Source organism: Canis aureus, chromosome 14 (assembly GCF_053574225.1).
Source record: "Canis aureus isolate CA01 chromosome 14, VMU_Caureus_v.1.0, whole genome shotgun sequence".
NCBI lineage: Eukaryota > Metazoa > Chordata > Mammalia > Carnivora > Canidae > Canis > Canis aureus.
The window spans coordinates 48,177,680-48,189,861 of NC_135624.1; the positions used below are offsets into that span (position 1 = coordinate 48,177,680).

General features: G+C 42.1%; 1 protein-coding gene across 2 annotated transcripts in view; it reads left to right on the plus strand.

Annotated features, from left to right (window-relative positions):
- Positions 1–12,182, plus strand: part of CWH43 (cell wall biogenesis 43 C-terminal homolog) — a 60,673-nt gene that overhangs the window by 13,178 nt on the left and 35,313 nt on the right. For both annotated transcript variants that reach the window (XM_077847967.1, XM_077847968.1), the window contains 3 exons: positions 1,636–1,724; positions 6,309–6,566; positions 9,360–9,482. In XM_077847967.1, the coding sequence (XP_077704093.1) occupies positions 1,636–1,724; positions 6,309–6,566; positions 9,360–9,482 (470 nt within the window). The remainder of the gene's footprint in view (positions 1–1,635; positions 1,725–6,308; positions 6,567–9,359; positions 9,483–12,182) is intronic.

Sequence of the window (12,182 nt, forward strand, 5' to 3'; positions counted from 1 at the left end):
AATTAGTGTTTCTCAGAACCCTGTTTAAGAAATGTTGCCTTAGACCATCACCAGCCATGACCATTGTAGTGGGACTTGCTTCCTAAAATTCATTAGGTTCCACCTAAGGGAATGGGTCCTGGGTAAGTGTTGATGGTGTGAAGAGGTGGGAGACAGGAGGAGGGTGAGGGAGAGGCCCAGAGCGTGCTGAGTGGACTTCGGGTAGTGGAAGGATCAATGCAGATGGTAGACCCCGGGAGAATGAGGGAGCGAGACAAACTGTGTCTTAGTGGCATTTCCAGCTTCCCATCAGCCCCTCCGAGTGCTCCCGACCTTGGTGCTCTCACTCATCGTCGTGCTTTCTGTCTTCTGATATATCCTGTATTATTTGTTGATTGTGTGTGTTTATTGCCTGTTCCTCCCTCATTGGCATGTGAGCCCTACAGAGGAAAGGGGTCTCCTTCTTAGGATGTATCCCAAGCCCCTAGAACACAGCCTGGCACATAGCAAGTCGTCCTCAGCCTTTGTCATTGAGTTGGGGATAGAAAAGAGATCATCCATGTCCTTCATGGCCTTTTTTCACATCTGATCTTCTGTAGACCCAGGATGATCCTTAATCTTGGAGGTGGGGGTAGGCAGGGTAGTGACTGAGAGCCTTACTCCTTAGCCTGAGGGTCTTCATTGGGTTCTCAGTCCAACTGGGGCTACTGTGTATGACCTCAGGCAGGTTACTTAAGTGCTCTTTGCCCCAGCATCTACCTCCGCATTTATGTTAGCAATTTGTAAGGATTAAATGAGCTAATATATGTAAAAGTCTGAAAAAAAAGCACCCAGGAGGTAGTAAGTGCTGTGTTTTCCAGCTTAACTTACATCATAGCTATTTAATTGAGCGCCATGTCGGAGCTGCCGTTGCTTCTGGATTTTCCCCTAAAGATGAGTTACAACCTTTTCTTTCTCCTTTGCCAAAGTAGCAGAAGAATGAAAAAATAGTTTGTGGTTGTTTTCGAACGCACACAACTATCAGTTAGTTACGGGGTTGACCGCAGTCTGAGAAAGGCCTGGACTGTATTGAGGCGAACAAAAGAAAGAAAAGAGGCAGACTACTTGGAAACGATGCCCAATGACTTTTTCTCTTTGTCTTCGAGAGAGTCCTTTAAAATGTCACACGGCCGGGGTGCCTGGGTGGCTCAGTCGGGTCAAGCGTAATACTCTGGGTTGCGGCTCTGGTCATGACTTCAGGCCCCAAGCTGAGCGCAGAGTCTGCTTGTCTCTCTCCCTCTCCCTCTGTTCCTCCCCCTGATCTCACCACACACACTCTCTCTCAATAAATAAAACCTTTAAAAATAAGATAAAACAAGATGTCACATGGCCAATATAGAGTCTGATTGAATAGTCCGAGAAAACTCAGTTGCTGTGTTTTACGTTGACCATGAAAGATGGAAGATGCCTATTTCAAGTCTGAGCTGCTATGACTTCCCTGTTCTGAATGGATTTAATACTTGTTTTCAGTGGGATCCCATGACCTCAGTGGGTTTTTTTTCCACCCTCATATTATGTCTTGGACAGACTAGAGGTAGGAGATGTATTTCCGTTTTATATCTGGGACCTGAAATGTTAATGGCGGCCGATGCCCTACAGCGTGTCGTTTTCTTACAGAGGAGCAGTTCTGCTGGGCCTGGCAAGCGGACTGATGCTCTCAACGTGCCCATGGTTTCCCGGTTCTGGGTTAATCTGGTGGGTTACAGGTACGTGGAACCTGCCTGGAGATGCGCCCGGCATTCCGCTCTGCTTGACAATTTACTCGCGTGCGCGCCCAGAGTGGAAGGGGAGGCCAAGGCGGCCATACTGGTCTGTCACCATGGGTTCCAGGGCCTGCAGGCTCCAGGTTCCTGTGTCCCCCTGCTTCATTGCCTCTCTCCCCCTGGAGCTACGTACTGCTACCTCGTCTCCCGAACGAGGCATGTGTGTCAGTAACAGTTTTCCCCTGGGTCTGAAGAGGTGGAGGACAGCCATCACCACGTTGCTGGACCTCTCATCCTCCCCCAGATTCTCTGCTTCCCTGGTTCTCAGGGACGTCCTCCTTGGCTCCTCACACCCTGATCCAGCTTTGGGATCCACGTTTGCTTCTTCAAAGGTTGGGACCCTCTCCTCCCAGGCACACCCGTCAGGATTACACAGTATTGAGGGAGGCCACCTTTGTTTTAGGAGCAACTACTTATTTTTATGGCCATGACTGTTTTATTACTCTGACTGAATTATGCCCCTCTTCTCCCTTCTCCTTAAATGGCAGAAATGATCAGAGTCGGTTTTAGTGTCAAAGACAAAACTCCCCACTCTGCGAAACCGTGTGTTGGGTTTCTGGGAGGAGAGATGCCCTTATATGTATTCATTAGCCAGGTGATTCAGAGCGTTGCCCTGGATGCCCTGTGTGGGTTCGAGCCTGGGTAGTGGACCACGTGGGCCGACTAGTGTGATAAGTAAACTTCCTTGCACCCCGGGTACCATCACTCTTGCGTGGAGACATACGTGTAACCCAAACAGATGGTTCAATTACCGAGCTGAGCCAGGAGCCGTGTGAGCAAACCTCTGCAGTCACGTTGAGCTGTTTTTGCTGGCATGTGTATTTTCTGGTAGGCCTTCTATTTGGAGTTTTTGGAAGTTTGTATGAGTTTGAATATAGAGGTAACCCTTCTTCTTGTCCGAGAGATGCCTTATGAGATTCCTCAAGACAAGGGCCAGAGGCTTTAGTCAATGCCAGATTGGCAGTGAGCCTAACAGCTTCTCAATCTGTACGCAGTTTTGGGAAGGGACGTGAAGTACATTGGAAGTCGGTTCAGCATGTGTTTCACACCTTTTCTCATGGAACATAAGCAACGTGCTTCCTTGGGTGGGTATTTGGCAGCTTCGCTTTAAACATAGGAAAACTGAGGTCCCCAGAAACATAAGTTGTTCAGGGACGGAAAAACTGGGAACCTAGACTGTTATACTGATACTTCTTTCCCTGGGTAAGTAGAGTCACAACTAATCTAATTTTGCTGTCTGTCTGAAGTATTATTATTATTATTTTTTTAAAGATCTTATTCATTCATTCATGAGACACACACACACAGAGAGAGAGAGAGAGAGAGAGAGAGAGAGGGGCAGAGACACAGGCAGAGGGAGAAGCAGGCTCCATGCAGGGAGCCCAATGTGGAACTCAATCCCGGGTCCCCACGATCACGCTCTGGGCTGAAGGCGGCGCTAAACTGCTGAGCCACCCAGGCTGCCCTCTCTGAAGTATTAGATAGTAGTTTTTCTTTTGTTTTTATTTTTTATTTTTTATTTTTTTAGATAGTAGTTTAAAAAGGCCCCAGGGGCAAGCTCTTGGCGTAGAGAGGAAAGTGAGATCACAGTTCTTCAGCCACAGCTCCATCTCTGCTCACCTGCTCACCTAAAATAAGTTGGAGCTCACACTTCGTTACCTAGAAATGGTGCCCCCATTTCACTGTGACCCATCCTTGGAAACCACCTCATAAAGCAGACTGTAGAAAAATAAATCACATTTTTTTCATTGTAGTTAAAATTTGCAGTCCCAGTGGGTCTCAGCACAAAATAAGTCATGACAATGACCAATAGAATTTTACTTTACAAATGCAAAGATACAGGAGCTTTAAATCTTGGTGGCAATTAAATTATAAAAATCAAGTAATTCTTAAAGGAGAAAACAGGTGGACCAAATGCACTGATCGGACCCCAGCGTACGTACAGTGATCCTATGATTTTATGGTTGGAAAAATGTGATCTGTTGAAAACTAGCATGTTGGTTATTATCAATATTATTGGAATATGCAGTCTGGTGTCTTAGGAGTAAAGATTTGGAGGATGGTTACTTGGAAGGACTCAGTCGTACACACAAAACAGCTAAGATACGCAGTTAAGTGAAAAAGGCAAAGTGACCGACACTGTGTGTCATATGCCACCATTTGTATGAAAAAGGGACAGAAATGTTTTTTTTTTTCTATGCACGAGACCTTCTCTGGAAGAGTGTGGAAGACAGTGCTAACATTGCCTTCCCCAAGGGGAACTAGTGGGTGACGGGTCAGATGGACTCCTTTTTACCTTTTTGAGTCTTGGATTTTGAATTTAAAAATCTATAGCCCATTTAAAAATAGAAATTAAAAATAAAAGCAGTAATAGTCAAGGGCATTTGAAAAGATGTTTTCTTTCCTTCCAGATAATTCTGCATAGTAAAGACAAAAGCAACAAAGTCATTCTGTAGAATATCAATTCAGGACTCATTCTTTTTTTTTTTTTTTTTTTTTTTTTAAAGCCTTTGTAGGCTGGTAAACAGGAAAAATTCACTCACGCTGATAATCAGGAAAGTAAAACTCAAAATGTGATACCGTTTTCCTCATTAACTTGGTAAAGATTTTTAGAAAAATAATTTTGGCAAGGTTCAAAAGGTGAGACTTTTGGCAAGGTTTCTGGAGGAAATGAAGATTGGTATGACCTCTCACAAAAGCAGTTGACCATTAAGTAATGACTCTTTAAAATGCTTTTATCTCTTGACATGGTACTTGTACTTTTAAGACCCTTTTAAAGGATTATTTTAAGGAAATGATCATAGATGTAGTAAGAGATTAGTTGACAAAGAAAGATGTTCCTCATAGTGTTGGAAGCTTCATAAATGGCCAACAGTAGGAAAATGGTGGCTTATCTTGTGGTGTACTTATCTATAATGTAGTATATATACATAAAAATGACTTAGGAAAAAAATATAATGAGAAAATGTTCTTGATATAAAAAGAAAAATATGATCCCCAATATGTGATATGATTCCATTAGTGTAAAAATACTTTTCTATATCCATAGAACAAGACTAAAGGGAAAAATCCATATGAGTATTGGCCGTGATCGGCTCCATCTTAGGTGATCCTTAACTGCTTTACAGTTCTGTATTTTTTAAAAATTTCTACAGCGAATAGTCATTACCCTCGTTGATTTCAAAAGGAAATGATTTTTTTTTTTTAATTTATTTATGACAGTCACAGAGAGAGAGAGAGAGAGGCAGAGACACAGGCAGAGGGAGAAGCAGGCTCCATGCACCGGGAACCCGATGCGGGATTCGATCCCGGGTCTCCAGGATCGCGCCCTGGGCCAAAGGCAGGCGCCAAACCGCTGCGCCACCCAGGGATCCCTGGAAATGATTTTTTTTCATTATTAAAATAACCATTGTCGGATCTAAGTATTATAGGGTCTGACCGTTGAGTTACACTCTGGTTGTCAAGGGTTCTGGAATCTGGTTCTTGGGTTCACCTGCATGATGTTCTCTTTGAACTGGGGGCGGGGAGGGATAGACAGTCCCAGGGCTTTGCCCTGTGGTGGTACAAGTGGAGCTCGTTGACAGATGAGCACCAGGGAGCACTGGCTGGAGCCACGTCCTGCTCCCCCTTAGTTTTCTGGAGCCCTTGCCCTAGCAGTGAGGAGCCTGCTGGAGACCTCCTTGGAGGGTAGGTCACAATTATACAACATGCATTGAACTGTCTGTAAAATGTCACATTCTCCAGAAAGGTGTTACACTGATGGCTCGGAACTGGGGTGCTGTAGACCCTGATGTGCTGTCTCAGAACTGATTTCACAGGAATTGGGAGAAATGTTACGCTCTCGGGTTTGGCTGAGCAAACAAGCAGACACTTACTAGTGCGTGCTGTGAACCGGGCCCACCAGGCTGTGGGGTCATGAATGAACGGCCTGCAGAATGGCTAAAGCAGTGAGTCCACCCATCCTGTCTCAGTCCCATCTTCTTTTGGGGATGTGTGCTTGGGAAAGCCCACTTACCTATTGAAGGCCAAGGGGTGGCGTTTAGGACATTCTTTAATGAAAGACCTTTCTAGAAACCACACTGACTTGACACGTTTCCTAACGCCTGGATCTGGCTGGTCAAACTAAACAGACATATTTTTTGGTATTACAGATCATTGCGGGTTTTTTCAGGGTTTTTTTTTTTTTTTTTTTTTTTTTTTTTGCTATTAGGATCGTAACATAAATAACCTAAAAATGCATTTGTCTCTCTCCCTGCCCTTCCTGAAGAAATAGCTCTGGGCTGAGATTTACTAGGTTCACCTTCTGCCTCCAGATGTGCATGTAACTAGCTGTGTGACCTTGAGCAAATCACGTTAACCACGCTGGACCTCAGTTTCTTATCAGTCTGGAGATTGGACTAGCCCTCGAGGTCCCTTCTGGCTCTGAACCGCTATAAATTGGTCATCTTATGAGCTTATTATTTCTTTTATTGTAGAAAATGGAAGAGACCATTCTGCTCTTTTTCTTTCTCTCTCTGTCATGAACAGGAGCAGCTTCAGCCGCAGGCCTCCTGTACCTGCCCACGTGGGCAGCTGCTGTTTCTGGCTGTGTCCTCGCCCTCTTCACAGCATCCATGTGGCCTCAAGTGCTTGCACATCTTATTAGCTCAGGGTCAGGCCCTGGGAAAGCCATGACCATTGCCATGATATTTTATCTTTTAGAGATATTTTTCTGTGCATGGTGCACGGCTTTTAAATTTGTCCCAGGAGGTGTCTATGCTAGAGAGAGATCTGATGTGCTTTTGGGTGAGTATATTTGAAAGGTATGGATTAAAGTAACTGCTTGAAAATACCCTTCAGGCTGACTAGGATTTAGCACTTTACATGACTGGTGGAGATAAATAGGATGATCTTCCCTGTTTTATTAAAATAGACTGTCTTGGGACACCTGGGTCACTCGATCGGTTAAGCATCTGCCTTCAGCTCAGGTCATGATCCTGGAGTCCCAGGATCTAGCCCCAAATTGGGGTCCCTGCTCCACAGGGAGTCTGCTTCTCCCTCTGCCCTTCACCTCTCTTGTGCTCTTTTGCTCTCTCAAATAAATAAATAAAATCTTTTAAAAAAATAGACTCTCTTGATAAAAAAAAAAAACAAAACTGGAGGAATCTCTAAATAACTACTTAAAAGATTTCTGAATTCATCAGTGAGTTTCATTAATATTTATTACTGCAAAGGCCTCTTAAGTAAATTAATTACAGGGAAAAAAACCCCAAGTTTAATTCATAGTAGAGTATAAAGAAGTGCTGGGTACTGTTGTGTTACAGTATATGTTAGGAAAAGGCATGATCGTGGTGCTCATGTTACTACTTTAGTATTGGCTCATGAATATATAAGGGAAATTGTGATTTTTTTTTTTTTGGTTTCCCCAAATCTTATCTATGATTTTTATTTACCGTATGTTTGCCAATAAAATAATTTTACACCTCTGAATCTTAGTCTAAATGGCAAATTCCCAAATCATAGAATATTTTTTTCCGATTTCCGTGATTATAAATTATCTAGCAAAATGAAAATTTCATACACTTTAGCTCAGTTTAATATTTCAAAAATTGCCTTCTGGCCATGATGAAATTACCGACGTATACAGGCATACACAAATCAGATGTCGCCTGTCATTTTAGTTTAAGCAAAACATATCAAATGCTTGTAGGATAAAAATTATGAAAAATTGAGGAGGCAAAACATGTCAGTAGGGGATTCAGTCCTTGTTTGTTCAGAGATGCATTTTCCCATTTGTTCATGTATTCATTAAAAAAATGTTGGGCACCTGTATGTGCCAGGCACCGTGCCAGGTGCTAGAGATTTAAGAGACATAGTCCGTGCCCATCTGGAGCTTCTGTGTAGTGAAGGTACCAGCATGTGGAACGTTAGACACATACGGAATTACAGCTGGGGTGAGTTGTGCACAGGAGTCTGGGCTTCCCCCTGTAGTTCCCCCTTGGGCTTTTGGTATTTTTTCCAACAACTGTACCTTTTCACATAAACTTTTCTACTCCCCGAGCTAGACATCTGGCAGCAAATGCTGATTTGGAAGCTATATTTTTAAAATTATATGAAATAGTTAAAAACAACTGAAGATTTACTATTTTTGGTAAACTCTCATGCTCTCATCCACTTGGAGACATATATTGCTGCATTTCCTTTATTTATTTATTTATTTATTTGCATTTCCTTTTTTTAAAAGATGTATTTATTTGACACAGAGAGAAAGCACAAGCAGGGGCAGGGGCAGAGGGAGAGAGAGAAGCAGACTCTCTGCGGAGCCGGGAGCCTGACTGGGGCTGGATCCCAAGACCCCGGGATCATGACCTGAGCAGAAGCAGACAGACGCTCAACCGACTGAGCCACCCAGGCGTCCTGTTGCTGCATTTCCTCTGCAATAATCTTGGCTTTGCAAACTTTGTATTTCTTCTGGTTTCTTTCAGGTGTGTGTACTCTGCCCTGCTCTATCTTCTTGGCCAATGCCCTGCTTTTTTCTTACCCCAGCTTGCTTAGCGGTCTGCCATGTGGAGAAAGCACACAACAGTAAGAGCCATTCTAAGCATGAGTTTATTTCTTCAGAATGTCATGAATGGTGTGTTTTGAGTTCTCTCTCACTACTCATGGGGCTGCTGAAACCACTTGGTTACAGTTGCATACAAGAAAGCATTTTTTTTTTTTTTTTTAGTAAGAGGGACCATTGATAAGACCACAAAAATGAAGGCACGTTGGTAATGTTCAGCATAGCTTTTGATACAGTTGAAGAGAATCTGTGTTAAATCAGAAACTAGTAATGAATCTATTGTCAAGTTTACTAGTTTACTCCTGCTATTTCCTGAAAATTGCATAGAATTTTTTTTTTTCTAGCCTTCCACCTAAGCTTAACTTCTACTTAATATCTCCTAATTTACACATCGGTCAGCCATACCTCTGTTTCCATTCTCATTGTATAGGACTTGAGAAGTATGTAAACCTTACATATAAGTTACGTTGTAATGCATGGAACAGAGCTCAACTTCTTTGGCCGGCCTTATTGGCACAGTGTGAGTCCTGGCATGAGTCCTCCATGAGGACCCCCATCCCGGGCCAGAATTGCTTCCCCTAACATGGTTGGATTATGAATCTACATATATCCTCCTTTTATGCTCCACAACCTGGTGCATCTGAGGTCTTTTTTGGTGCAGAAAACTCGGTCCCTACAGCAAGCAGTTCCTTTCTTTCTTTTATGCTCCACCCTCCTCTGCACAATCAACAGCAAAGTAGTCTATTACCAACCTAACAATGAGGAAACACTCAGGAAATTAAAAGACATTTCTCATCCAGGAAAGGCTGGAGTCTTGTCATTTAAAGTAGGGTTCCTAGGACCCTAGCGGATTTCTAAGGATCAATCCCAATTATCAGAAGTGCAACTAGAGTAATTGCTTAGGTACTGAGATAAATGAACTCAATAACTGAATTTTCAGGGTATGGCCATTGACATGAAATTTAGGCTCCTGGAATTTACCATTGGGAGGATTTGTGGATTAAAATGTAATATGTTCTTGCTTTCTCTTTTAACAGGGGCAGTGATGCTAATTATTGGACTGAATATGCTCTTTAGTCCTAAGAAAAGCCTTGACTTTCTTCAAACAAAAAATAGTCCTAAAGTGCTTTTCAGAAAGAGTGAAAAATACATGAAACTTTGTAAGTTTTGCTTTCTTTTTTTTTAAAGCACCTAATTATCATAAAATTTCAAACATATATGAAATTAAAAAGTATAATGAAACCCTCGCGTACCCTTCACTCAGTTCCAACAATTTTTAACATTTTTGCCGGTGTTGTTAACAACTGTCTTCCTTACTCATTTTGGTGAAATTCTTTGAAGCCAATCTCTGACAGCCTCTCATTTCAGCCACAACTTCTCGATTAATAGTCTTGTTTCACTTCTCATGCAAAAAAGATTATTTAACAGGAAGAATTTCCAAGATCATGTGTTCTTATTAGAACTATTTCTATTTCAGATTATTTATTTCTTGTTCTCCTTTTTGGGGAGCTTAAATACATTAACATTTGGGATATTGATGAGCTAGAAACTCAGACATGAAGTTAGTTTACTATTCAATCTGACTAATTTCAAATGAACTAGATTAAATAAAAATGTTTATTGAAATGATAACATTCGCAGATAGTGTATTAGGTACAGTGCACAGCATTATATAACTACACAGCATTATGTAGGAAACAAAGATAGCCCCCACCCTCAGTAACTTGATATTTTTATAAAGGAGATAAAATATTGGGGCACCTGGGTGGCTCAGTGCTTGAGCATCTAGATGCCTTCGGCTCAGGTTGTGATCCCAGGGTCCTGGATTCAAGTCCCACATCTGTCTTCCTGCAGGGATCCTGCTTCTCCCTCTGCTTGTGTCTCTGCCTCTCTCTCTCTGAGTCTCTCATGAGTAAATACATTTTTTTAAAAATCCTAAAATTTCTTTTTAAAATGAAGATAAAATACTATAGTATAAAGAGATAGAAAACAATTAAACTAAATAAAATTGTGATCTTTTTCTAAAAGAGATGCCACGAAGCGGTAAGACCATTATGTAAACACTTTCACATATGTTCCATCATAACTTGAAAAGATTATATTACAATTTAGGGGACATTTTTAAAATGTAGAGTTTTGTTTTCTGTGTTCTTATTTTTTTAGGTGTGTCTCTTGAAACTAAGACCTGGTAGGTTTTGTTTGTTGTTTTTTTGATCCTGACAATCTCTGTCTTTATAGTTGCTGTTGTGATTTGTAGCGGTCGTAGAATTAAAGTAGAATTAGTAACTAAATTAGTAGAATTAGTAGAATTAAGAACTAAGATTCTTTAGTTCATTCATCAGATCGAGGCATTGGGAACCATTTATTTACAAAGTTGTTTAGACAGTTCTGTGGAATTTTTTATAACAATTTTTTAGAGCCATTTTTGGTTTGAGCAGAAAATAGAGATTCCCTATATACCCTCTGACCCCACATACACACAGACTCCCTCAATATCAGTACCCCCCACCCGAGTTTATGATCACACTTATTATTAATATTAGTTTTTGAAGATTTATTTCCTTATTTAGAGCATGAGTGGGAGGGGCAGAGGGAGAGAGGGGGAGAGAGGGAATCTCAAGCAGACTCCATACCCAAGGTGGAGCTCCACACAGGGCTCGATCTCACAACCCTGAGATCATGACGACCTGAGCTGAAACCAAGAGTCGGACGCTTAACCGGCTGTGCCACTCAGGAGCCCCTATTATTACATTTGTTATGACTGAGGAATGTGCGCTGACACATCCTTAGCACCCGAAGTCCACGGTTTACGTTAGGGGTCGCCCTTGGTGCTGGGCGTGCCGTGGGTTCTGTATGTACGCGATGCTCTGTATCCATCATTAGAGTGTCACACGGAGTAATCCTCTGTCCTCCACCTCTTCACCCTTCCCTGCCTCCACCAATGGCAGCCACTGTCTTTGTCTTTTAGAAAAATGAGTAGATTTTGGTTTTTAGAGCAGTTTTAGATTTACAGATCTGTTGAGCCCCAAGTATGGCCTTCCTGTTCGCCTACCCCCTTGCACCCCACCTGCTCCTCCACAGGGACAGCGAAGCTGCCCACAGTTTCCACCACTATTGACATCGTGCATTACTGCGGTACGTTCATTAAAACCGATGAGCCCATGTTGAGACATTATTATTAAGTCAAGTCTGTGGTTTACATCACAGTTCACTCTTTTTGTGGTATGTCCTGTGGGTTTTGACAAATGTGGAATGACAGCCATCCACCATTACGGTATCACACAGAATCGTTGTGCTGCCTTAAGCATCCTCTGTGCTCCACCTATTTATCCTTCCGTCCTCCCTCTAAACCCTGGAACCAGGGACGCCTGGGGGGCTCAGTGGTTGAGCATCTGCCTTTGGCTCAGGGTGTGATCCCAGGGTCCTGGATCGAGTCCCGCATCGGGATCCCTGCAGGGAGCCTGCTTCTCCCTCTGCCTGGGTCTCTTTCTCTCTCTGTCTCTCGTGAAAAATAAATAAAATCTTAAAAAAAAAAAAAAAACAACAACAACAATCCTGGCAACCATTGATCTTTTAACAGTCTCCATCATTTTGCCTGTTCTAGACTGTCCGTCTTGTCTTTTAGCTTGAAAATATAATCTAATTTTGTTGTGATTTTGCATGCATTATTATCTCTTTCTGTCATCTTACTTTACTTTTGCTTTTTCAACTTTTCTGAGCTACATTTATCCCTCTAATTCTTCTTGTTTGCTTTTGCATTGATTGGGTTATCTTTTTCTTTTTTTTTCTCATCCCCTCCTTTCTGTTCTGCTCTCTAGTTTGGAAATTATACCTTCAATTTCGATTCTCTTAGTAATTGG